Source organism: Siphateles boraxobius, unplaced genomic scaffold, assembly GCF_051911475.1.
Source record: "Siphateles boraxobius isolate OS27281-9 unplaced genomic scaffold, OSU_SipBor_1 29, whole genome shotgun sequence".
Taxonomy (NCBI): Eukaryota; Metazoa; Chordata; class Actinopteri; order Cypriniformes; family Leuciscidae; genus Siphateles; species Siphateles boraxobius.
The window spans coordinates 132,850-160,843 of NW_027508908.1; the positions used below are offsets into that span (position 1 = coordinate 132,850).

General features: G+C 38.5%; 1 protein-coding gene across 9 annotated transcripts; it reads right to left on the reverse strand.

The window, feature by feature from the left end:
* Window positions 1-24: 24 nt before the first annotated feature.
* On the reverse strand, window positions 25-27,941 carry LOC143753473 (NACHT, LRR and PYD domains-containing protein 12-like). Of its 9 annotated transcripts, none has more exons than XM_077245812.1 (15): window positions 27,789-27,870; window positions 16,750-16,863; window positions 16,421-16,516; window positions 16,059-16,154; window positions 14,968-15,063; window positions 13,589-13,684; window positions 8,447-10,243; window positions 7,373-7,540; window positions 6,961-7,131; window positions 6,584-6,754; window positions 6,181-6,351; window positions 5,775-5,945; window positions 645-815; window positions 267-437; window positions 25-163 (listed from the first exon to the last, which is right to left on the reverse strand). In XM_077245812.1, the coding sequence occupies exons 2-15, from the start codon at window positions 16,851-16,853 to the stop codon at window positions 157-159; spliced, it is 3,486 nt and encodes a 1,161-aa protein (XP_077101927.1). In that variant the 5' UTR covers window positions 16,854-16,863; window positions 27,789-27,870; the 3' UTR covers window positions 25-156. The 9 variants fall into 9 exon arrangements, with proteins under 9 accessions (XP_077101927.1, XP_077101925.1, XP_077101926.1 ...); XM_077245810.1 differs by lacking the exon at window positions 27,789-27,870 and adding an exon at window positions 26,863-27,020; XM_077245811.1 differs by lacking the exon at window positions 27,789-27,870 and adding an exon at window positions 26,845-27,020 and having other exon boundaries at window positions 16,750-16,926.
* Window positions 27,942-27,994: the final 53 nt, after the last annotated feature.

The following is a 27,994-nucleotide window of genomic DNA, read 5'->3' on the forward strand; positions in this document are numbered from 1 at the left end:
AAATAACACAAATTCACTAATACATAAATGAGAGGAAGACTTTATTAGATCTTATACAAAAAATCCTGTACATTTATACACAGTAAATATAGTAAAGTTCATGTGGCTTCAGTGTTGATGATCATGTCTCTATAGTGGCTCCATATTCACCATCATCTAATATCTGTCAATGAAATGAAGCACAGACAGTAACACATGCTGACACATCTGTTCAGAGGATTGACTAGTTCAAATGACATTATTATATGATATGAATCAGTACTTACAATAGTGTCTCCAGGTTATAATGTGGACTATCTTTTAAAGCAGAGAGACTCTTCACACTTGCATGTCGTAGTTTGTTCTCAGACAAATCCAGTTCTCTGAGGTGTGAGTTTGATCTCAAAGCTGAAGTCAGAGCAGCACAAACTTCTCTTGTGAGATTACAATCACTCAACCTGCAGAACAACGACACACAGTTTAATCTTTCAGTTCAGCAGAAACTACACAACCACAGAAAGACTGAGATATTAACTAGGAAAGGGAAGGGTTCATTGTTTTTATTACTTCTTGCTTGATTGTGTTATCATAAATTACTATAATCCAAAAACATAAGAACAACAATGTAAAATAATTTGATTATATTCCCACTTAAGATTAATTACATTAATTTCTCCAGGCTACAGTTAGGATCCTTCAGTCCACCAGACAGCAGATTCACTCCTGAGTCTTGCAGTTTATTCCCAGACAGATTCAGTTCTCTGAGGTGTGAGTTTGATCTCAGGGCTGAAGCCAGAGCAGCACAACCTTCATCTGTGATATTACAATTATCCAACCTGCAGAACAACAACACACTCTTCACTCTCTTAGTTCAACGTACACAATGTTCAGTGCGGTGGGTCCTCAGGACCGGAGTTGAGAACCACTGATATAAAATGCATATAAATGTCCTCACTCTATATCTCCCAATAACATGTCTAATAAAGATGATATTTAAATGCTTAGTTTTATGATTAAAAGTCTGTAATTTTAAAACATAATGCAATGCAATGTTGATTGAGAAATTAATAAAATAAACATTCTTTCAAATCTAAGTCGCTTCAGTCCAGAAAACGATCATCTTGAAATACTACTAACAATATAAGTGTTATTCTAACATTTACTTAAAGACCCCCTGTGGTGAAAATCAAGTTTTGTCTATGTGGTGTTTTTAACATGCTTGCATGTGCAAATTCATAAGTCAACACCATTGCTGAGTATTTTCTCCTTAAAACTGCAGTGAAGCAAAGACAAATCTCAAAAATGCGGCTTGAAATCGCTGGTGTTTCTGACGTCACAAACTTGTAACCAATCACGTCAATGTTCGGGCATGCTTTAGCATATCATTAACTGCTGTAAAACAGAGTAGTCTCAAGTGAAGCCAGGTTATCCCGGTATATTTTTCTGTTGATATGGAAAATCAGGTACTTTTAGCAATATAGAGGGTGAATTATGTATATGATGTATATTACGATGTTATGATGAACTATATGCTTTTCTCCACTGACGTTCTTAGTGGTTCAAAGCATTTCTAAGGATACTCACTTTTAGAAGACAGCTGCCTCTGAGATGACGAATGGGAACATGGTTTGTGTAACATTAGCAAGACATTTTTAGCATTTTTGATAACATAGTCAAGCAAAAGGCTAATCATATTAATCAGCTTGATGTGTCCGACGTTGTAAAGAGCGATACCATTGTGCATTGTGCGTTTACCTCAGTAAGTTGGTCGACAATAAGTTAATTATTATTAAGGATAATTAGCATATTAATGAGTCTGCATTTATTAAATGAATAAGGGTGTAGAGTTACATTTAACCTATTTTAACCCTAAAAAGGGCAACATGTACGACAAGATACATATTCTTTAGTCTCTTGTAGGGCTGGTCCAAATACCATTTTTTGAGCTTCGAGGCTTCGGTAGTAAAATGAAGATCGAATATTCGAAGCTTCGGAATCTCTATATGTCTCAGACATCCCGAGTCTCCCAGAAGTTCCGGGAGTCTCCCGCATATTGATAGCGGCTCCCTGATGCCCGCAAATTAGTTCAAATCTCCCGGAATCTAGAGCTCGCGAGCTCCAAACCGTGTAGCGCGCGCACGACAGAGAGGGAGAGAGTGAGAGACCTTGCGTGTGTGTGCAAATGTGCTTGTGTGTGGAAATGTGCGTGTGCCTGTCTGTGCGTTTGCATTTTGATTATTTCTAGAACCGTTCATCCAAACGACTTCACAAGGGAGTGCAGTGTCGTATTTGGTGCAATATAGATAGACAGGTGAGACATGACACGTTCAGAATTAATAAACTTTTAATAAACTACAGAACAGATGAGAGCGGGAAGCGGCGCGCCTCACGCGAGCAGAGCTTATATGCTCCGAGAACGGACACTGCACTAGTGATATAAAACACACACACACAGGTCTTTTAACTTAAGCAATATTTTTAATAAGGTAATCTTATAATATTTTTCTCACTGACAACGTAGGTTAGATTTAAATAAATAAAGACGAAATTTAAATAAATAAAAATGAAATTTCTCCTATATTTTGCAGTAGATTAATTTAGATGGATAATAACGGGTAAAAAGGATAATACATTTTGTTTCTATTATTCTATTTTCCACAATGTCAAAGCAACGCAGCTTAACCCAAAATACAAGCTCAGGCATGCACTTCTGTCCATACAAAACCCGCTGTTCTGCGCTCTAGCCAGAGAATACTAACGTTGCAGGAACACTTTTAGTAGTCTAAGAAGAAGAAAATATATTTATTAAGTAGCTATAATGAAGTTATATGTTAAGTATTATATTTCACCAGATTTTATAGTGTAAAACATATTCAAGCGTGAATGAGAAGCGTTTCCAGGGGGATGCCAGGTGTGCAAAAAACAAAAACAAAAAAAAAACACAGAATATTCGAATGTGACATTTTCAAATCGAATACCAACCCACCGAACGACTATTCAAATATTCGAATATTCGGGTCCAGCCCTAGTCTTTTGTAGGAGGCACAAGAAATAATTTTTAATCCAGTACTGTTGTCAATATCATAGTTGAGTCTGTTCAATTACTGGAGTATGTGGGTCACATGACTTGGTTAAAATTTTCTGTGCACGTTTTGTCAGTTTGACCTAAAGCCAACATGTTCGTCCATAGTGCTGGACATTCTGACTTTGTATAAAGTAGGCATATATTAATCTTACTTTTTTTCTGAAAAATACTAAAAAACAATACACCTGCTAATATTAATTGAGAACATTGCCTTAAGATGTTGAAATATAAAAATTAAGTAATTTGTTGATCATGCTGTTATTTACCGCATTTTGAAAAGTATGTATCCCCAGAGATACGTTGCCAGATTAGGGTATAAAAAAACGATTATCCACAGTATTGACAATGAATGGTGTCTCAAGGTAAACTGGGCCCTCTGTACTGGTCATTGCATTATTGCGCATTCCGAGGTGATGGGTGAGTTGTCGTGGTTGGGGGGCCAGTAGAAATCTCGTTCCAGGGCCGGGGCCCTAAGAGAAGATCCTTATAGTCCCCCCTGGCCTCAGGGCCCCCTGTACACAGTCCCCTTTCTCAATCTTTTGGCGCTTTTCCACTGCATGGTACGGTACGGCACGGTTCGGTACGGCACGCTTTGGCGCTTTTCCACTGTATGGTACGGTATGGCACGGTTTGGTACGGCACGCTTTGGCGCTTTTCTACTGCATGGTACAGTACGGCTCGGCTCGGTACGGCTCACTTGTGGCGTTTTTCCACTGCATGGCGGCTCACTTCGGCTCGCTTTAAATGGTACCACCTCTGTTGAGGTTCCAAGCGTACCGTACCGATAGTAAATGTGACGTGAAAACACTGCAGATCACTGATTGGTCAGACAGAAAGAATCGTCACTACCAGCGTCATTGTATTTGCGAGACATCAAACCCGCTAGATTTAAATAGCCATTTACAGCCACCGCTGTAGCACCTGTTTTAAAACTACTTTGCTTGACTTGCTTGAAGAAAAAAACTTCCAAAAAAGAAATGGCTGAATCGTGGTCAGTGGACGAGAAGTGCAGACGTTCCTCTCGTTGGTTGACGACGAGCGGATAAACTATAACAAACAGTCATAATCCCACCCACTTTGAGCGGTACTAACTGCAGTGGAAAAACAACCGAGTTAAAGCGAACCGAGCCGTGCCGTGCCGAGCCGAGTCGTAAAGTGAAGCGAGCTGAACCGTGCCGCGCCAACCCGAACCGTACTGAGCCGTACCATGCAGTGGAAAAGCTCCATAAGTATTTTGAGTTAAAAAATTGTGCAAATTATAATATTTAATTCTTATATTGAATAAAATATAATATAAAATAATTATTGCTGGGCAATGATTAATCATGATTAATCGCATCCAAAATAAAAGTTTGTGTTTACATAATATATGTGTGTACTGTGTATAATTATTTTGTAAAACTGATGTTATTACATTTAGTTGACTACATCTTTGCATTTTGAACAAGATATTATCTTGTAGAGTTTCAGCTCATTTTATGGTAAAACAGGGGTGTCCAATCCTGCTCCTGGAGGGCTACCATCCTGCAGAGTTTAGCTCCAACCCTGATCAAACAAACCAGAAAAGTCTAACTAAAGTCTTCAGGGTTACATAGAAAATTAGAAGTTTTATCATAAATCACATTATATGATTGATTAGGGATGGAGCTAATGCCTGCATCACAGTGGACCTCAAGGGCTAGAGTTTCCCACCCCTGAGGTTGAAGGCAAAACTGTTCAGCAGTGAAAAAATATAAGAAATGTATATGCCTCAATTTTAGGACATTTAGACATGTCATACATGCAGCATATTTAGCTTTTTTTTTTTGTTGCATCAAACAAATTACAGAAACATTGATGACTTGGGCCTTTTTTATACCCTAATAGGGCATACAAATCCAAGCTATATCAAATATTTAAAAAATTCCTTTGGATATGTTTTACTTAAGTCCAGATCATATTAAAAGTGCATGAAATTATTTTTTGATGATCATTTTCCACTCTTGCCTGTTTTAGGGTGAAAAATTTAAATTAGCCCAAAATTTACTCACCCTTAAGTCCTCCGAGGTTTATATGACATTCTTATTTCAGATGAATACAATCGGAGTTATTAAAAATGTGCTGGCTCTTCCAAGCTTTATAATGGAAGTAAATAGCCGTTTACTAAAAGAGTGCATCTATCCATCATAAAAGTGCTCCACGCGACTCCGGGGGGTTAATAAAGGCCTTCTGAAGCAAAGCGATGAGTTTGTGTAAGACAAATATCCATATTTAAAACTTTATAAAGTAAAATAGCTAGCTGAACAGAAACAGCCATTCACTGCCATTATAAAGTTGAAAGAGCAAGGACATTTTTTAATTGTGTTCGTCTGAAAGAAGAATGTCATATACACCTAGGATGGCTTAAGGGTGAGTAAATCATGGGCTAATTTTCATTTTTAGGTGAACTAGGCTATCCCTTTAACCCTACAACAGGCAAGGTGGAAAATGATAATCAAAAAATAATTTCATGTCACTTTTAATATGATCAAAGGCATAAAAGAAATGAATGGTGGAAAAACCTTTAATAAAAATCAATAAAGATTACACAGCTGAAGGGGGAAGTTTTTGTATTTATACTAAAAGGCCTTTTACTTAATAAAAAATAAAAATAAACTCAACCAGAAAAGTAGGAATTAAAGAGTTAAAATAACATTATTCTTGTCTCAGTGAAGATTAATGTATGATTTACCTCAGTTTCTCCAGTTTACAGTGAGGATCCTTCAGTCCAACAGAGAGCAGTGTCAGACCTCCATCTCCTATTTTATTCCAAGACAGATCCAGTTCTCTGAGGTGTGAGTTTGATCTCAGAGCTGAAGCCAGAGCAGCACAACCTTCATCTGTGATCTCACAATATCTCAACCTGTAGAAAACAATAACACACGCTTTAATCTCTCAGTTCAGCAGTAACTACACGACCACAGAGAGACTGTGATATTAAATATTAAATCTGTGTATTTAATGTTTTTAAATTTACTTTTCGTTTACTTTTGCTTTATTGTGTTATTGTAAATCATTATGATTTGAACAACATAAGGAGAATAATCCCTTAATACATTGTTATTCTTGTCTCTGTCAAGATTAATGCATGACCTTACGTCAGTTTCTCCAGTTTACAGTGAGGATCCTTCAGTCCATCAGAGAGCAGCTTCAGACCTTTAGCTCCTATTTTATTCTCAGACAGATCCAGTTCTCTGAGGTGTGAGTTTGATCTCAGAGCTGAAGTCAGAGCAGCACAACCTTCAGTTTTGATCTCACAATTAATCAACCTGTAGAACAACAACACACACTTTAATCTCTCAGTTCAGCAGGAACTACACAACCACAGAGAGACTATGATATTAAGTGTTAACTCTGTGTGGGTTTAATGGTTTTATTACTTTTTGTTTACTTTTGCTTTATTGTGTGTTAATGTAAATCATTTGAACAACAAAAAGAGAATAATCCCTTAAAATAATTTAATTTGTGTTTCAGTGAATGGAATTTAATGTATGATCTTACGTCAGTTTCTCCAGTTTACAGAGAGGATCCTTCAGTCCATCAGAGAGCAGCCGCAGACCTCCATTTTCTATTTTATTCCATGATAGATCCAGTTCTCTTAGGTGTGAGTTTGATCTCAGAGCTGAAGCTAGAGCATCACAACAGCCAGCTGTGATCTCACAATCCCACAACCTGCAGAACAATGACACAATCTCTTTTAGTTCAGCAGGAACTACACAACCACAGAGAGACTGAGATATTAAATATTAAATCTGTGTGGGTTTAATGTTGTTTTTGTTTACTTTTGCTTTATTATGTGATCATGTTAATAAATAATAATAATGTAAAAATATAACAATTTAATTCCTTTCTCAGTTGTAATGAATGTATGATTTTACCTCAGTTTCTTCAGTTTACAGTGATGATCCTTCAGTCCATCAGAGAGCAGAATCACTCCTGAGTCTTGTAGTTTATTCCCAGTCAGATCCAGTTCTTTAAGGTGTGAGTTTGATCTCAGAGATGATGCCAGACCAGCACAACCTTCAGCTGTGATACCAGAACATCTCAACCTGCAGAACAATGACACACATTTTACTTTCGCAGTTCAGCAGGAACTACACAACCACAGAGAGACTGAGATATTAAAAACTAAATCTGTGTGGGTTTAATGTTTTTATTAATTTTTGTTTACTTTTTCTTTATTGTGTTATCATAAATCACTATAATCCACAAACATAAGAACAATAATCTCTTAAAATCCCTTAAAATAATTTAATTATTTTCCCATTTAAGATTAATGTATGATCTTACGTCAGTTTCTCCAGTTTACACTGATCCTTCAGTCCATCAGAGAGCAGCATCAGACCTTTATCTCCCATTTTATTCCCAGACAGATCCAGTTCTCTGAGGTCTGAGTTTGATCTCAGAGCTGAAGCCAGAGCAGCACAACCTTCATCTGTGACACTACAATCACTCAACCTGCAGAACAATGACACATACTTTACTTTATCAGTTCAGCAAGAAATACACATGTGGGTTTAATCTAATGTGGGAAATCTGTGTGGGTTTAATGTTTTTATGACTTTTTTGTTTACTTTTGCTTTATTGTGTGTTAAATGTAAATTACAGTCAGTACAAAAATATAAGGATAATAATCTCTTAAAATGGTTATTATTCTTGCTTAAATTAAGACCATATTCAAGACACAAAAAACAGTTTAAGAGTGAGCTTCATCAACAATCACAGAGATTGCAACATGCAACAACCACAACATTTAAATGTACATAGTGTCACAAAGCAAAAAAACACATAATTAGTATCTTTGCAAAATAATAATCGTAAATAATAATACTCCAAAGTCTAATGCAAACAGGACGGTCACTATTAGTCACATTTAAAACATGTTTTGTGATGTTAAAACTCTACATATAATGATCTTTCGTTTTATTTGTCTGTTTTCTACAGAGACTAATAGTTTGCATATTTTATACATGCAGAATAAAAGTCTCATCAATGTATAAGATCATGTAATAACCTCAAACTGGTTATTTTATTGGGAAAAGTTCATAAATTCTTTAAGCAAAATCCAAACAGCACAAACGGCAGATTTTGCAATCACACAAAAGTTTTCAGATTTGGCAAAGTTCACTATATCAGAAGATTAGAGAGAGTTTCATTGAAAGAGCAACAGATGATGCCTCACAGATATTCAAAACCTAAGCCTAAAAACTAGTGTCTTAATCTCAAATTCACAGTCAATGTGGAAATGAAGACCGTCACAAGTGTCTTTTGTTTAAAAAACGGCCCAAATTAATATTACCATAGACAACAATGAACAGAGAAGCACAGCACTACAAGACATCTGGTGATTGTCCTCAGACTTACTGAGCTGATCTTGAGCCTTCAACTACAGGCAAGAGCTTCTGAAGTAATTCATCCGTTGACATGTGGTTTTGGCCTTTTTTTCTGCTTCTGTATTTACTCAAATGAAATTCATCCAAACACTCGGAAGTTAATAAAACAAAGACAACAGCTGACCATTGTGATGAGGACAATCTGGTGCTTGAAAGACCTCCAGATCTGAGACACTCCTGGATTTCATTTACGAGAGAAAGATCACCCAGTTCATTTAAAGAGTGGAACAGATTGATGGATTTTTCTGGTGAGGGATTCATTCTTATTCTCGTTTTAATGTAATCAATCGTTTTCTCTTTACTGTACAATATTTTTCTAACATGTGTCAGAAGGCCTCTCAGAAGCTTCTGATTGGACTCCAGCGAGAGACCCAGAAGAAACCGCAGGAAAAGATCCAGATGTCCATTTCTACTCTGCAGAGCCTTGTCCACGGCTCTCTGATGCAGGTCAGATAGTGTGTGACACGTGAACTCGTGTGCATGTTTTGAGCTGAGGTTTTCATTGAGAACATCCCTCTTGTACAGCAGGAATGAAAGCAGCACATAAAGAGCTGCTAAATGCTCCTGAATGCTCAGATGAACAAAGCAGAAGACTTTCCGCTGATAAAAGCCCAACTCCTGTCTGAAGATCTGAGTGCACAATCCTGAGTAAACTGATGCTTCTGTCTCATCAATGCCACACTCTCTCAGGTCTTCCTCATAGAAGATCAGGTTGCCTTTCACAAGCTGCTGAAAGGCCAGTTTCCCCAGTTTGAGGATCATGTCTTCATCCTCCACGTTCTTCTCATAGTCCTTCTCATGTTTGATATTGGTCTGAATGATTAGGAAGTGTGTGTACATTTGAGTGAGAGTCTTGGGAATTGCTCCACTCTCTGCTTCACTCAACATCTTCTCTAAAACAGTGGCTGAGATCCAGCAAAACACTGGGATGTGGCACATGATGAAGAGGCTCCTTGATGACTTCAGGTGTGTGATGATTTTATCAGCCAGACTCTTTTTACTGATTCTCTTCCTGAAGTATTCCTCCTTCTGTGGATCATTGAATCCTCGTACCTCAGTCACTCGATGGACACACTCAGAGGGAACGAGATCAGCTGCTGCTGGTCTGGAAGTGATCCAGATGAGAGCAGAGGGAAGCAGATTCCCCGCAATGAGGTTCGTCAGCAGCTCGTCCACTGAGGTTGATTCAGATATATTACACAGTTTCACTTTAAAGTTCAGAGGCAAACGACACTCATCCAGACCATCAAAAACAAAGACAACTTTATATTCATCACTGACTGGTTTCATTTCTTTTGTCTCAGGGAAAAAGACATGAAGAAGCTCTGAAAGACTGAGTGTTTTGTCTTTCATTAGGTTGAGATCTCTGAAAGGAAGTGGAAACATGAGCTGAACATCCTGATTCTCTGTCCCTTCAGCCCAGTCCAAGATGAACTTCTGCACAGAGACTGTTTTTCCAATGCCAGCGACTCCTTTTGTTAGCACAGTTCTGATGGGTTTGTCTTGTCCAGGTAAAGGTCTAAAGATATCTGTGCATTTGATCGGTGTGTCCTCTGTTGCTGCTCTCCTGGATTGAGTCTCAATCTGTCTCACCTCATGCTCATTATTGATCTCTCCACAATCACTCTCTGTGATGAAGAGATCAGTGAAGATCTCATTCAGCAGTGTTGGGTTTCCCTGCTTTGCTGTTCCCTCATACAGACACTGAAACTTCTTCCTCAAATTTGATCTAAAGGTCTTGAGAGCTTCAGCATGTTGATGGTCATTGCTGTAAGATTGAAATAAAAAATTGTTAGATAACTTATATGCATATGCAATATTGTTGTTAGAGAACCAATATGCATGAAGTATAATAGGCATGATTTTATATTGCGATATTGTCATAATATCAGTATATGTCTTTTTCATTTACATTTAAGGTTTAACACAATATTAGAGAAAAAGAGGGGAAAAAAACACCAGAAGGTTTGTCGGAAGTGGTGGAATGTATGTCTTTAGCTCAGAAGAGCATGTCGCTAACAATGTCAATGTCTTGAGTTTAATTCCCAGGGAATGCAAGGACTCTCTGATATAGATATATATAAATACCTTGAATGCAAAGTGTCAGGTGTTACCACAGAACACAACTACAGAGCAGACATGAATGTTGGGATCCTGACACTACCTTCTACATGGAGGCATCCCAACTTGACTAACAGAACATCAACAGATCAAATGGAGAAAAATAGTATCCAACTCAAACTAGAACCAAAATAAAGTCCAAGGGGGAGCCGTTGGAACAAACCAGTGGGGTTCAGGCAGACCCAGCCAAGGTTCCCCCAAAGTATCCCCTGAAGCTGCCACAAAGGTCTCCTGCAACCACCCTTTCTTTTATGAAGATGCCTGAAATTACTGGCATAGGTGGGGGCTTGACATTAACACCCGCCAATGGAATGAAGAAATAAAGGAGTCAGGAAACTCCATGAAAACAGGAACCTGCACAAAACGTAGGGTTCAAAACAAACGGGCTGTAACCATAAGAGTTGGGAGGCAGGACTAATAGGGAAAGCGGGCGATTCACCCCCGCAAGAACTCTATCTTCTTGAGGTGGCAAACATGGTCGAACATCTTGCAGTAGGTCTATGACTTCAAGTGACCCAACTATTCATCGAGTCCAGCAAGAAAAAAAGGTCATTAATTGGAACTCACCAAAACCCATGGTCTCTGGAATGCTTCAAGGAGGGGTTGCGCATATTCATTGATTGCAAACTGCTCTGAAACATCAAGCCTATAGAATGCGCAACAGTGGTGCGTTTTCATTTTACAATGTGTAGTGCTGTTATTTAAGTAATTAGCTAAATCACAGCCATTTTAAGTTTAATAATCACATTACGCCGTGTAGAGATTTCTGGTTTTCCATCCCCTAAATTAAGATTCATATATTTAAGATTGTTATGTGCCACATGCACTAACACAGACCTATTAAAAGGCGACTCCCGGAGTTCCGTCTCCTGCTCCCGTAAACACTCCACAACGCAACAAAGTAATCAAGGAAAAGTCAATGTTTACTTTTTTACATGTAGGGGTATGAGTCCATTTGTTTGTAAAGAACAAATTGAGAGGGTTAAAACGCACACTTGTTCTACACAATATTAAATAAAATAGCAGATACGTTTCGACACGTAACAAAGATTTTCTATGATCTTTTTATTCGTCCACGTGCTCCCAAAAACATTTTACAGTTTACACATTTTGTTTATTATTTTTGTATAGTATACTCTGCTCTTTATGCATTTAGAGATTTTTAATACTTTTGAGTATGAATGCATTTTTAAAGTTAAGAATATAGCAAGACAAACTATTAATCTTAACTATTAATTATTTTCATGTTAAGTGACACTTTAAATAGGACAATCATTAAGGAATAGCAAGCTAAATAATAAACTGAATTTTTAAATACTTAGTACTTAGCAAGTCTTAAGATGCAAGTTGTAATTTGTGGCCCTTCACATTTTATGTGGTTTAAATGTGGCCCTCTCTGAACTGAAGTACCCTGGTCTAGTATCTTGACCCCTCCCCCTACTTCCCCGTTACTGATTCATTTTAATCTAGTTCTTTGCCTTTACCAGAGTCGGTCTGTTTTGGTCAGTTCTCTTGTTTAGTTGTGTACCTCTGTTTTTGTTTGTTTAATTGTTTTTTCCAGTTTTTCCATTCTTTTTGTGACCTCTCATGGGCCTTTTGTTTTTCATCACAGTTTGACTGTAGCCTGGGCTCAAAGTTAAATCCCTGGTGTTAAAATAACACAGTGTTTATATGGGAACCACCAGATGAGTGTTAAAAGTAACACTAAAGCAGTGTTAATTAGATAATTAAGTGATTAATTGAGTGATGACTGAGCATTATTGAAGACACCTGATGTTAACAAGCAGAATCACTGAAGAAAAGAGAAAACACAAGAACTTCAACTTACTTCCAGCCACAGCCTTAGATGAAATTAACTGAAGATAAAAGACATTAAGGGACACCAATTTCAACTAAAAACAGCCATAAATTTACACAACAACAGCGTTTTGGGAGATTGAAAGCGCAAACTTTTGAAAACGGCCTCTAAGTGAAAGTGCCGTTATTGTGTAGACGTGTACATGCATTGTGTAGACATCATACATGAAGACTAAAAAAAAAAAAACGGTGAAAACGGTGACATTATGTGCATACATATTAAATGTTCAGTCTATAGATGCGTAGTTTTTCTTAACATAATAAAACATTTTCTTGGCATGCATAATACAGCGTTTTTGACATGCTTCATGCTGCAGTGCATCCTGGGAGTCATGAGATTTAAACTATGGTGGCTCCCAGCATAGATTGCGGCTTCCCATATAAACACAGATGATTTAACTGTGCAAGCATTTATTACCTGATAATAACGGGAGGTCTTTGCAAGAGTGCAGAACGCTGTGAGCTCATTGGTGTGATGACAGCTCCAGTTATTGTAATGGGAGCACACTTTACTTGCTTTCTGTTTAACCCATTCAAAATTTGAATAAAATGTTTGTATTTCATGCTGCTAAGAGGACCATCGTCCACTTACACACTGTAAAGTAGAGTCCTGCACAGGTCCTGTTTGATAAACCCTTAGTACTAAACAGAACACCCACCTGTAATCTGACAGTAACACTGTGACCCGAACTGTACCCCCATAAAAATGCGTAACTATCTCTCCTGAAACTCTGCAGTGTAAACATGGCAACACAATTAATGTTGAGTACCCCTGCAGTAGACTAAAAACAAACAGAAGAGAACATGGCAATCCAACACAGAGACCATGTGCTCAACCAAAACAAAAGGAAAATGACAGCACCGGTTCCAGGATCCCAACACTGGAAAAAACAGACTAGACAGAACTGACCAGATCCTGACCCTATGCTCCAAATACAACACCCACAAAAGACAAACAGAACCAAAACCCAGAAAAATGTGAAGAATAAACAAATGATCCCGACAATACAAATAAAAACAAGACAAGAGTGTCAGGGCCCTGAAACAACATAAGTCTATCTGGATAAAAGTCTGTCAAATGCATAAACGGAAATATAAAAATGAATAAACAATAAATGTGTAGCACAGCATTTACTTGAACCCAAGTTCAGTATGTGCACTAAAGGTACGTTGAGGATTTATTGACCGGTCACTCTTCATGGACACACAGCTGGGTTCTAGAGGGTCCAGTCTGTGCATTCAGATGAACACAAAAAGTGAATGTAATACACACACTCTTATATTAATCACTTTTGTAATGATTGATTGTTTTATGTATAATATTTATTAATATGTACTGTCCTGTTAGAGACATAACAGAACGTCTAGGTTACTAACGTTATGTCAGAACTGAACTGACGAATTGAGATCTTGCCTGGGAGCTTTCCTGGGAATCCACTCCCCTTTCCGAGTATATAAGTCAGCGTGCAAACACATTACAATGGAGCCAAGCCGGTGTCCCAGCTGTTCCAGCAGAGGTACAGGAGTTGTGGTGATGGGACGTAACGTCTCCCTTCACTCCTTCAGGGAACGGGGGTTACATTAGTAACCTAGACGTTCCCTATCAGTCAGTCATGTTCAACGTTACGTCAGAACTGAACTTCCAGCGCCCAGAGTAAGCTGTCTAGTCCCCCCGCACTTGTTGGGGTGGAAGAAAGGACAGGGCTTTTGCATGAAGAATGTCAATCACTGGTGTTCCTTCTGACCCTATACAGTGAGACTTTTGGATAATACTGGGAAAGCGAGCCTAACAGACGTACCCACAGTGGGGCAGCGATGTGGAGCACAGGGGTCGAGATAGCAGAGGAGGCAGCAGAGCAATTTCTGGCAGAAAAAGGTGCCTTCCATGACTTTGTGATCTCCTCATGGCACTTCCGGGAAGATGCTGCTCTGAACACGTCGGGGGGTTCAACTCGATCCCGCAATCAAAATTTTGGCTGATCCACAACATATCGACCAATAAATCGACTAATCGACTGGGATATTACAGCCCTATGAAAAACCCGCTTAATTTGTTGGAAAAAAACCAAAAAAAACGGCAGGATTGCGAGGCCCCCTAGTGGCGCGAGGCCCTGTGCGTTGCACAGTTTGCACAGCCCTTGTGACGGCTCTGCCCATGGGAAGCACCAGCAAACGCAGCGGGAAGCTCCAATCTGCAATGGAAAAGAGGAGTGGGAGACGCCGGGAGGGCTCCCACTGTAATCCTCATATCACCCTGTGTATTAACCGATGGCTCTCTGCTGTAATCCCAATGATCCCAATTAGTCAGTTCAGTTCTGACGTAACGTTGAACGTGACTGACTGAACTATTACCTGTTATAGTCCACATATCGAAGCCGGTAATTATGATCTTTATTCTAAAATACATTGCATACAGGCATTGAAGACACTTCACAACATTACATTTGAACAATTCTTTTAAAAGAATGTTAAAACAGATGTAATAAGATAAAGATACTTTTGTTCAGTGTTTACCTAAATCCAGGATCAGTGTGTCCACCAAGCTTAAGTGGAGGATCCATTGACCGGTCACTCTTCATGGACAGACAGCTGGGTTCTGTTGGGTCCAGTCTGTGGATTGAAGTTGAACACAACAATGTTGTTCGCACACTCTTATTAGCATGGTTATGTTTGATCATTTATGTTTTGAGACTTTAATTTTAAAGTTTTTTGATATCTAGTGTATGTGAATTTCTGTTTCCTGTGTTTACTTCCTGTTTCCTTGGTTTCCATGGGTTCCATTGTGTTCTCAGTTGCTTCCATAGTTACTGATTTGGTTCTTCACCTATGTCTTCTTTAGTTCTTCACTCTAGGTATTTATACTCCTCAATTTAATCAGTTCATTGTTGTTTATTGTCTGTGTAAATGCAAAGCTGTTTAAGTTGCATTTGTGTGCCCCCTTAACTGTCAGATTATCTCGTTTATTTGAATAAATACTGCTGCAAACATCCCTGTCTCAACTTACCCTTCATTTTACCTGCACGGCACCACTAAACTCAGGGCAAGACTGGGACAAAAAAAAAATCAGCCCTGGCATTTTTAGTCCAGGCAGCCCACCACTACAATCCAGAATCAGTCCAGACGGACACCACCCGTATATTTGCAGCTTAAACAAGTGGATCCTGCAACTGCAGCTTATTGAGAGTCTTATTAAGCTTTAAACACTCAAATATGTCTATCATTATGTTGGAAAACACTCTTATGAGAATAATTTCTGTTAAGCTTGTGTATATTTTTTAGTTAAAGCTGTTAAGATTAAGCAATAGTATCATGTAGGTTTTTTTCTTTGTGTTTTATATAAAGACCATTAGGAGGTGTGCGCGCATTGTGACTGGGTTTACGCTGTTAATACCGAAGACAGAGCAACGGGCCTTGCTTGGCAAAAACAACAACAACATTGTATTGGCCCCAAAACCCAGGTGACTGAATTCATTATAATGTGATATATAATGTTGAATACATTATAACAAGAGCTTATCTTCTGAAATGCATTGAATACAGGCATTGAAAAATTATTTAATTTCAGCACAGAAGATATAATAAAACAAACGGGTTAAAGTGTTTACCTAAACACAGGATCAGTGTGTCCACTAAACTTAAGTGGAGGATCCATTGACCGATCACTCTTCATGGACACACAGCTGAATCCTGGAGGGTCCATTCTGTGGATTTAATTAAACAAAAGTGAATGTAATTCACACACTCTTAAATTTGTGACTTTTGTATTTAACTGATTCGGGTGACTGAATTATTCCACTAATATTAATTATGCTGTTGGAGATTTTAAAGCAAGTGCACATCCACATTTCGGAGCTGTTGATTGAGATATTTTAATATCTTCTGAAATGCATTTCTTACGGACACTGAACAATTCTGTCTTTGTTTCAACACAGATGTCATAAAATACATTTTTTAGTACAGTGTTTACCTAAACCCAGGATCAGTGTGTCCACTAAACTTAAGTGGAGGATCCATTGATCGATCACTCTTCATGGACACACAGCTGGATTCTGGCCGGTCTGGTCTGTGCATTGAATTTGAACACAACAAGTGAATGTAATTCACAAACTTCTATTTTCATGATTTTTGTAATTAACTGATTTGGGCGACTGAATTAACCATTAGTAAATGATCTACTGTTGAAGATATTACAACAAGTGCGACTGTTAAGGTACACACCCATATATCAGGCATTGAATAATTCTTTCTTTGATTCAACACGGAAGATGTATAAAGACAGTTAAATACAGTGTTTACCTAAACCCAGGATCAGTGTGTCCACTAAACTTAAGTGGAGGATCTATTGACCGGTCACTCTTCATGGACAGACAGCTGGATTCTGAAAACTTTGGTCTTTGCATCTGGACTGAACTGAAACAAAACATCAAGGGAAATTATAATAAGACACTGTGATAATGATTGATTGTTGATTAACTGAATAATTATGCTAAATTAAATACTTACCAACAGGAAAGCGTGCCATTTGTGCATGAAAACCACACTTTACCCACTTTTAATTATTAAGCTATAAGCACAAATTTTCCAGGACAACATAAACTATCACTTACACTGAAATGATCAGCAAATAACAAAATGTCCTTGTAATAAATACACTAAGCCCCGAACCTTTACCACCCCCACACAACGCAGAAAAGAAAAGATTTATAATAAAAAAAAATAAAAAAAAATAAAGCTAGAGGAAAACACAGATGCACAAGTTACTCTCTCATGAATAATGTCGTAGAGATTTTAAACTGAATATTAAATTAACTATGTTTTTAACATCTAACCATAAAGATATGAATTATACTAACATCTCGTGATAAGTTCTAACACTTCCTTTGGTCCTATGTCTGAAGATGACTAAAACTTCCATTCCTGATACTAACAATAAATCTAAATTGAGCTTACTTCCTTTTTCTCTAGGATGTAGCCATCAGACGATGTCTAACCTCCTTAAGTTTTGACTTAATATAACTTTGATCAAAAGGAACTATGAAATTGCACTAACCATTATATTGTGAAATGATTGATTAAAATATTAACCCCTCACAATGTTTTTGATGATACAGGATATTTTGATGATGCCACTAATGAAAGGTAATGAAAGGGGGGACTTGCTTTGACAATGTAACCAATCGTGATGATGGAGAGCGTGATATGTTATTCATGATGATTCTGTTTTGAGATGTCTGGGTTTGAGAGCATGTGATAAGTGGTGTCCGCAAAATAATATAGAATTCATAGACAACTGGAAAAGTTTTTGGGGCAAACCTGACCTGTTGAAAAGAGATGGTATTCATCCCTCTTGGGATGGTGCTGCTCTTCTCTCTAGGAATTTGGCTCATAGTCTTAGAGATTAAACATGACAATCTGGGGCTCAGGTCAGGAAGCAGCCGTCTGCTAGCGGCCTCGCGTCACCAAGGTCAGATAAATCCCATCACATAGAGCCTCTTTCACCTAGATATCATCACATAGAGACTGTGTCTGTTCACCGAATTTTGAAATCCAAAAAACGTCCAAACCGATCTAAGGTTAAAAATTTAATTGATATTCAACAAATAAAAAATAGATATAATACAGATGAGCAAACGATAAAGCTTGGGTTGCTGAATATTCGATCCCTTACTTCAAAAGCGCTCATAGTTAATGATATGATTTCAGATTATAACCTAGATGTGCTGTGTCTGACAGAAACCTGCCTAAAACCAGACGATTACATTACTTTAAATGAGTCCACCCCCCATGATTACTGTTATAAACATGAACATCGTCTGAAAGGCAAAGGGCGAGGTGTTGTTGTAATTTATAGTAATATTTTCAAAACCACTAAAAAATCTAGTTTTAAATATACTTCTTTTGAAGTGTTGGTGCTTAATGTAAAAATATATAATGTAAACGATAAATCAAGTTTGAGAATTCTGCTGGCAACTGTATACAGGCCACCATACAGATTTTATCAAAGAATTTGCTGACTTTCTATCAGAATTAGTCTTGACTGCAGATGAAGTCCTAATTGTTGGTGATTTTAATATACATGTAGATAATGGAAAAGATGCAATGGGATTGGCATTTAAAGACAACCTTAACTTTATTGGAGTTAGACAACACGTGTCAGGACCTACTCATTGTCGTAATCATACTCTAGATCTAATATTTTCACATGGAATCAATGTTGATGCTGTTGAAATTCTGCAGCAGAGCGACGACATCTCAGATCACTATCTAGTCTTGTGTAAAGACTTGTGTTTTGGCAAGGCTGCAAAGCCGACCCCGTGTTACAAATATGTTAGACCTATCACTTCTGCCACTAAAGATTGCTTTATAAATAATTTTCCTGATCAGTTTCATCATCTCAGCATCCCAGATAGCTTAGAAGAACTTGATATTGCGACAGAAACTTTTAACTCTCTCTTTTCCAGCACTTTAGACACAGTTGCTCCTTTGCGCTTAAAGAAAACAAGTTTTCTTCCAGTATTTCGCAAGAGGTATTTCGCATTTCATGGAAGGAGAGCTCGATTGCATAGAGAGAGGCCTTAAAAACTGCTAGATCTGCTTATTTTTCAACCCTATTAGAAGAAAATAAACAAAACCCTAGGTATTTATTTGAAACAGTGGCTAAACTAACAAAAAATAAAGATTCAAGCCCAGACGTTTCCAAGCAGCACAGCAGTAATGACTTTATGAACTTTTTTACTTACAAGATTGATAATATAAGGGAGAAAATTATAACTATGCAACCGTCTACTACATTATCGCATCAGACAGTGCGGTGTAGTCTCACTGATGAAAAATTCGATTCATTCATTTCTATAGGAGAGGGTGAATTTTATAAACTTGTTAAATCATCTAAAACAACATGTATGTTAGACCCTATACCAACTAAACTACTGAAAGACATGCTTCCAGAGGTCATAGATCCTCTTCTTAATATCATTAATTCATCTTTGTCATTAGGATACGTACCAAAACATTTTAAGTTGGCTATGATTAAACCACTTGTTAAAAAAACACAACTTGATCCTACAGAATTAGTCAATTACAGGCCGATCTTGAATCTACCTTTTCTGTCAAAGATACTAGAAAAGGCAGTATCTTCACAACTATGTTCCTTTTTAGAAAGAAATGGTATCTGCGAGGATTTTCAATCAGAATTTAGACCGATCATAGTACTGAGACAGCTCTCATTAGAGTCACAAATGATTTGCTCTTATTCAATCGTGGTTGTATCTCTCTATTAGTGTTACTCGATCTTAGTGCTGCATTTGACACTATTGACCACAACATTCTTTTAAATAGACTTGAAAATTATGTTGGCATTAGTGGAATTGCACTACCATGGTTTAAATCATACTTATCTGACCGTTATCAGTTTGTAACAGTAAATGAAGAGATGTCTTATCGGTCCAAAGTTCAATATGGTGTACCACAAGGCTCAGTACTAGGACTGTTGCTGTTCACTCTGTACATGCTACCCTTAGGAGATATTATTAGGAATCATGGCATTAGTTTTCACTGTTATGCTGATGATTCTCTATATTTCTTCACGCCCTGACGAAACTTACCAATCCACAAAATTAACGGAATGCATAGCTGATATAAAAAACTGGATGAATAGTAATTTCCTACTACTTAATTCTGAAAAAAAAAACAGAGTTCTAATTATTGGACAAAAAACTTCCTCACATAATAACGTGAGGAATACTAGAATACTGTCTAACACTTAATGGCTGCTCTGTCAAGTCCTCGTCGTCGGTTAGGAACCTGGGTGTGCTCTTTGATAGCAATCTTTCATTTGAAAGTCACGTGTCTAGTATCTGTAAAACCGCATTTTTTCATGTTAAAACAGCTTGTCCAAAATGCAGCCGCTAGAGTTCTTACCAGAACCAGGATGTATGACCATATTAGCCCGGTTCTGTCAACACTGAATTGGCTCCCTCTTAAAGGGGTGGTTGATTGCGATTTCACTTTTTTAATTTTAAATAGTGTGTAATGTTGCTGTTGGTGCATGAACAGTATCTGCAAAGTTGCTGAGCTGAAAGTTTAACGTAAGCAGAGATATCGTCTTTTAAAAATCAGGAAGTTTAATGCCTACAAAAACAACTCTAATGGGACTACAACGAGATACTTCCCGGGTTTTATACGTAACTAACCCATAATCAACCCTCCCTCCGGAATATGCAAAAAAAGGGCCATGGCCATATTTCTGTGGCTTTATCGAAGAGGAAGAGTTATAAGTGTGTTATTTTCTGTGTTCGGGATCCTACGGACGCTGTAGTTCGTCAACAATGGCTACAATTTATGTTTGATCATGTTCCAGAAAATTACAATCGTAATTTAGCTCTCTGTGCTGCGCATTTTACAGAATACAGCTTCCAGAATCTCCACAAATTCAATGCCGGATTCAACAACAAACTGTTACTAAAGCATGAAGCAGTTCCGACTTTAAAAACAGAGGCAGCAGTTGTTGGGCCACAACCAGTAAGTAAGACTTAATAATTTTAAATGTATTTGCATGTATAATTTTAGACGTAATATTTTAGTTTTTATCAAGGACGTAAACAAATGCCAGCACTGGCTTTAGTAGCCACTTAGTTATGCTATTTCGTGTGTCTATGACAAACGCGTTACGCGTACAAACATTTTGGACCTGAATTTGTATTTATGTACTAATTTTGTAAATGTATTTTCCATGTATACTTTATGACGTAATTTTTCAATTTGATCAAGAACGTAAACCAATGCCAATGCTGTTTTTTATACTAGCCAGTTAGTTCGATGCTATTTTGTGTGTATAAGACAAACGTGTATAAAGTTAAAAAAATTATATGTAATCGCAACAGAAAACTTCAGCTGCTGTTATCAGATGTTTTCACATTCTGTTGCCATTTTAACACAGTTGCCACATGTACACCTAAAGAAAACGATACACCGAGTAAACTGAGTTTTGTGAATAGATAAACGGTTGTTCATTATATCGATAAAACAATAACTTTAAAAAACGGTATTACTCAGTCATTTACAGAGGCGGACAGAGTACACAACTTCATTACTTGAGTAAAAGTACAGATACCCCTTGCTAAATTTTACTCAAGTACAAGTAAAAGTACTACAGTCAGATGTCTATTTAAGTTAAAGTACTGAAGTACTTGTTTTTAAAAGTACTTGAGTATCAAGAGTACAAGAGTACATTTTCTAAATATTGCATTACTACTGTCACAGTTAGGGTGGCCATACGTCCGGATTTTGGCAGGACAGTCCGGATTTTAAGCCCCCTGTCCGGCGTCCAGCACAGTCTCAAGCCAGACACTCATTTGTCCTTCTTTTTGGAGTTGCGCTGAATTGTTTAAAAAAATTGTACCTATAAAAATCCCGCATATTGATAGCGGCTCCCTAATGCCCATAAATCAGTTCAAATCTCCTGGAATTTAGAGCCGCGCATGCGAGACAGAACATAGCCTACTGTATGTGCTCCAAACCGTGTAGCGTGCGCACGGCAGAGAGGGAGAGAGCGAGATACCTTGCGTGCCCTAGCCGTGAAATGACTTCTTGCAGGTTGGGATGTCTGTGTCCTCCTTTTTGGTGTTATGGAAATGGCCACCCTAACCACAGTGCTTACATTTATGTACAGAAACGTACTACATGGAGTTATGAAAAATGTGAATGTTAATACCTTGGAGAATGTAAAAGGAAGGGTTAGGAGGTTATCTTATTACCATGTTGCTGTATGTGACATTTAAGAAAATTTCAGAAAATTCAGAAAATTGAAATAGTCTGGCAAGGTGGGGCCACGGGTTGGCACATTCCCTGCTGTGTCTTCATCAATTGTTTCGTCCATGGTTTCGTCTCTTATCTAAATCTGACCATGGAGTTGACTTTGGCGGAAAGCTGAAGGGGATTGCTGATAGGCTGTCCCAATCAGTGGCGGCTGCACAATCCAATCACGTTTGAGGGTGAAACAACAAATCGAGGGTCTCCGAGATTTTTCTTTTTTCCTTTTTTTTTTAGAAGTAGTAACGGGTACTCACGGTTATGGATAGAAATGTAGCGGAGTAAAGAGTACAATATTTGCCTCTCAAAAGTACTTGAGTAAAGTCATGAGTACTCCCCAAAAATGATACTCGAGTAAAGTACAGATCCCTCAAAATTGTACTTAAGTACTGTACTCAAGTAAATGTAGTCCGTTACTGTCCGGCTCTGGTCATTTATTCAGTTATATTAAATATTTTTATTTAGGAGAAAACCGTATCTCAAAAGCTAACAAGCAGCAGTAGCATTTTCAAGTAACAGCGTATCGAAATTCTTATATAATAATAGTAGAATATAATAATAATACAAAAATGTACCATTCAGAAACGTTTTGTAAGAGCCGTTTTTGGCGAGGTTCTGCTTGACTCTCTTCATTGCCGCTTTCTGGGTCTGATTCTGGCTCAAGCTGATACGCAGTATTGACACCATTATTTACATTTGACCGGAGCACATGCAACTTTCGCCCGTAAAGGTAATGGGCGTGAAGTTTCCGGACTATGTGCGCTACGCAGTTTAGCCAATTACAACACACCGGCCCAACTAACCAATCTGAGCCCATTGCCTGTTTCTGAGGGAGTGGTTTCATAGAATCAGGAAGTCAACCGGTCGTTCAAATGACAGGGGAGAAAACGGCTTACAATAAAGGTGAAATTTATGAAAAATAAAGACTTTAAAAAAAACTATGAAGACATATTATACTACACCCCATAAACACAATCATGCAAAGAAAAAAAGCAGTAAACCACCCCTTTAAACAAAATTTATACATTTTAAAATATTGCTGATTACTTACAAAGCACTGTATGGTTTAGCTCCCCAGTTCTTGAGCGAGCTCTTAACACATTATAGTCCTTCAAGTCTATTGCGATCTCAAAATTAGGGCCAGTTGATAATACCAAGAATATCAAAATTGACCACTGGTGGTAGATCCTTTTCCTATTTAGCACCAAAACTTTGGAACAGTCTTCCTAACATTGTCCGGGAAGCAGCCGTAGTCTGTGAGTTCAAATCTAGACTAAAAACACATATCTTTGGCTTAGCATACACATAACACATTATAGACTTCTATAATTCAATGTTAGACTGCATAGTTTAGATCAGCCGGAACCGGGAACATTTCCCATAAATCCTGATGTACTTGGTACGTCATAAGAAGGATGGCGTCTACACTAATATTAGTCTCTCTGTTTATCCCAAAGGGTTAACCGCAAACCGCCGGATCCAGGCCATATCCAGATCTGATGAAGGACCATCTCATGGACACGACAACAATGCATCCCTGAAGTGCCGGCCTCATCAACACTGTGAAGGCCTCATGGACACCTCAACAAACTCGTCTCCTATAATTGCTGCCTAAATCATAATCATACACGGTTCGTTCGTTGGCCAAAGGAGGGCTGGCCCCCTGACTGAGCCTGGGTTCTCCCAAGGTTTTTTTCTCCATTCTGTCACTGATGGAGTTTTGGTTCCTTGCCACTGTCGCCTTTTTCGCCTTTCTTCACCTTTGTCACCATTGGCTTGCTTAGTTGGGGACATTTCATTTTATATTTAACAATATTATTACAACATTATTTTCCTGTTATCTCTGTAAAGCTGCTTTGAAACAATCTGTATTGTAAAAAGTGCTATATAAATAAAGATAAATAAAGCAATGACTTGGCTTGACTGAATTATTCCATTAATATTTATTATGCTGTTGGAGATTTACAGCAAGTGCACATCAACATATGTGAGCTGTTAACCCTTTCACACGTACGATCACACCGGTGTGATCAGTCTTGGCTGGTCCCTGGAGCATACGATCACACCGGTGTGATCAGTCTTGGCTGGTCCCTGGAGCGTACGATCACACCGGTGTAATTAGAATGGTCAGTGCTTCACGTGATCAACTGCTAAATTCAAACGTGCTTTCGCGCGTTGACTGGCGCTGAGCCAGAGACAGACGCACTCAGTGCTGTCATATATCACAACTATTGAGTGTTTTCAACCACATAATGTTTATTTTAGGTTTCAGACACTTAAATACACATAATTACTAGCAAAACAATGATTTTGAGTTTGTAAAAAACACACTGATGTCTATGGAAGCGGCAATAATTCTTCTTCCTTTCCATTATAATAAGACAACACTTTTATTCATATCAGATACACATTGTGTAAGTAGCTTTACATTTTATCCTATTCTTCTCCCAGTTCACCTGCCACTTACTTTCATGTATTTCGTGAGAAGTGGAGGAATTGACGTGTTGTAAATCCAACAGATCCGATTCTCTGAACTGTGAAACAAACTAACATGGCGCCGCCCGTCGCGCATACAGCTCAACTAACGCGATCATTATAAAGGTGTTTAAACAACAAAACACTTCCAATTGCACATATTTGACAATCGGAATATCAGTGTTTCATGCTATAGCTAATACATTTGTGTATATTTTTAATTAAAAAGGAAAAATTACATAAAGCAGATCATCATTCATTCAGCGCTGTGTTGTAGTTGCGCTGTGCCACGTGACAAGCAATGACGTGTCACCATGGAAACATTAAAGTGACAAGTTCTAAATAACGGTCGCCTTGAAAAACTCACGCTGGGGGGTCAGTTAGAATATTTTAAACTTACGTGTGAAAGGGTTAAGATCTTTTAATTAATAATGTCTGAATGCATTACATACAGGCACTTTAGTCCTGACTCCAAACTATTTTCCTCCCCCCATGGGGCCCGGCCGGCTCAGCCCGAAGGAGCGACGTGGGGTTGCCCTCCCGTGGGCTCACCACCTGCAGGAGGGACTGTAAGGGGCCGGAACAAAGTGGATCGGGCGGCAGTCGAAGGCAGGGGGCCTCGGCAACCGATCCCTGGACACGGAAACTACCTTTAGGGACGTGGAACGTCACCTCGCTGTTGGGGAAGGAGCCTGAGATTGCGCGTGAGGTTGAGAGGTACCGACTAGAGATAGTCGGGAACAGCTCCACGCACGGCTTGGGCTCTGGAACCACACTCCTTGAGAAAGGATGGACTCTTTACCACTCTGAAGTTGCCCATGGTGAGAGGCGGTGGGCTAGTGTGGGTTTGCTTATAGCCCCCCCCCCCCTGCTCAGCAGCCATGTGTTAAGAGTTCACCCCAGTGAACGAGAGGGTCGTGTCCCTGCGCCTTCGGGTCAAGGATAGGTCTCTCACTGTCGTTTGTGCCTATGGGCCGAAAGGCAGTGCAGAGTACCCGGCCCTCTTGGAGTCTCTTGGAGGGGTGCTGGAAAGTGCTCCGACTGGGGACTCCGTCGTTCTACTGGGGGACTTCAACGCCCACGTGGGCAGCGACAGTGACACCTGGAGGGTGTGATTGGGAGGAGCGTCACAACCCCACCCAGTGTCCAGAGGTGTACTTACCCAGACATTTACTTGTAGTCGTACCTCGAGTAACCATGGTAAGCCAGTGAATGATTTTACTTCGTTTTTGAAAGTAAACATCTTTAAATATATATATTATGTCTTATAATATACATTATAATATATCTTATAATATATATATAACCCCACTGGGTGGGGTTGTTACACCAATTTGACGCTGGGAGAATGAAGGGACATGTTTTTAAATTGACCAAATTAGGTTTGTTGATGTAGCCTATCTTTCACACTCTATGGCAGGCAAGGTGGACATATAATTACTTGACATGTTTAACCTTAGTGATTTCTTAAGTTATTCACGACTGCCGGTGTTCTGTCAATGTAGCATACTTTGTCAGAATAGCATACCGGAAGTTGAGTTTTATAGCGGTGTCTGTCAATTTAGCCTACTTTGTCAAAACAGCATACCAGTGTTTGTGAAGGGTATGCTGTTTTGATAGGCCCTGATTTAATAAAAATACAGTTTATAAAGGGGTATGCTGTTTTGATAGGCCCTGGTTTAATAAAAATACACTTTATAAAGGGGTATGCCGTTTTGATAGCCCCAGGTTTAATAAAAATGCAGTTTATAAAGGGGTATGCTTTTTTGATAACCCCTGGGTTAATAAAAATACAGTTTATAAAGGGGTATGCTGTTTTGATAGGCCCTGGTTTAAAAAAATACAGTTTATAAAGGGGTATGCCGTTTTGATAGCCCCAGGTTTAATAAAAATACAGTTTATAAAGGGGTATGCCATTTTGATACCGGCTGTGTACGGACGTTGTTGTGTGATGCTATTGAAGTCTATGAATGCAACTTCATTAGTCTACTTTAAGCCGTAAAAATGTATTCTGCATTATGTTAAAATGTATGTAAAATAGTGTAATTAGCAAAACAAAGTGGCGCTGGAGTGGGACATGGCGTCACGTAGAAAATAAGCGATTACTGCATCTGTAACACTCACCTGTGTGTAAATGTATCTGTGGACAGGTCATGCTGATGATGTTCCATCAATAAAATCTAAATGAGGAAACTCAACACTTTGATATTAGTGTCGAGATGCCTCCGTCTTCATTAAATGCCATCACAGGTCGATGGATCTTACTTTCACTTTGATGGGACAGGAAAGGGTGGAGCCTGGTGGGGTGGGGATGAGCATTTTTCTGTTTTTTTCTTATGAGGAGCAGTTTAAACAGCATGCATCTTTTCTTCTAGGCTACATAACGTTAGAGCTGACGAAGAGAGATTTCCATCAATGGCCCAACCGTTCTATTCTCGCGCACATTTGTGGTTCAAACTACTCTGAAGATAGAAATGTCATTAATAACAAAAGACGACGAATATGGAAACAACAACCTGCGTTTGTAACTTACTGCTGTAGTTTGAAAGATTTAAAAATGCCTCAACTTCGTGATTCGTGTTGTCATCTGCAGGTCAAATCAAGAACGTGCGTTTGGACATCGCGCAAATGTAGTGGGGGAGGGGCATGAGAGTTGTAAACATTCAAAATAAGTCCACTCAATCTGCAGGCTTGCCGACTGGAGCTTTAAATATTGTATTTGTATAAAATTGTATGTATCCACTTATTTTATGATTATCCCAATCAACTAATAAGAGTTTTAACCTCATCACCAGAAAGGGGAGAATATTTGAATAATTAAATTTACCACAAAAACGTTTTACAGTCATATACAGCTGTCACAGAAATAACACACACACACACACACACACACACACACGCACACACATTGGTCTTCTCATTGGTCAGAGCGGTACAGTATGTGACATTCAATATCTCAGTAAAATACAACATAAATATGCATTATGCGACATTACTGCTGACACATCTAGTTCAATTAACATTATTATATGATATAAATCAATACTTACTGCAGTGTCTTGAGTTTATAATTATATTTTAAATCAGAGACTTTTCACACTCGCATGTCCTATATTATTCCCATCAAGATCCAGTTGTCTCACAACTACCGGTATTTCTGCTACATGACTTCTCTGATGAAAGCAATTGGCCTGTGTCTCCCTCTGTTGACGGAAATGCAGACATTTATAGCAATTTGTGTTCATCATAGCAATTT

Bases quoted from the DNA above. Each gene is read 5' to 3' on its own strand.
- LOC143753473 (XM_077245810.1), bottom strand. From the start codon at position 26,909: ATGGAACATCATCAGCATGACCTGTCCACAGATACATTTACACACAG. The intron at 15,064-16,058 runs GTAAACACTTTA...TTCAATCCACAG, and splicing joins CACACTGATCCTGTGTTTAG to ACTGGACCCAACAGAACCCA. The intron at 5,946-6,180 runs GTAAGGTCATGC...TGTTTTCTACAG, and splicing joins TGTAAACTGGAGAAACTGAC to GTTGAGATATTGTGAGATCA.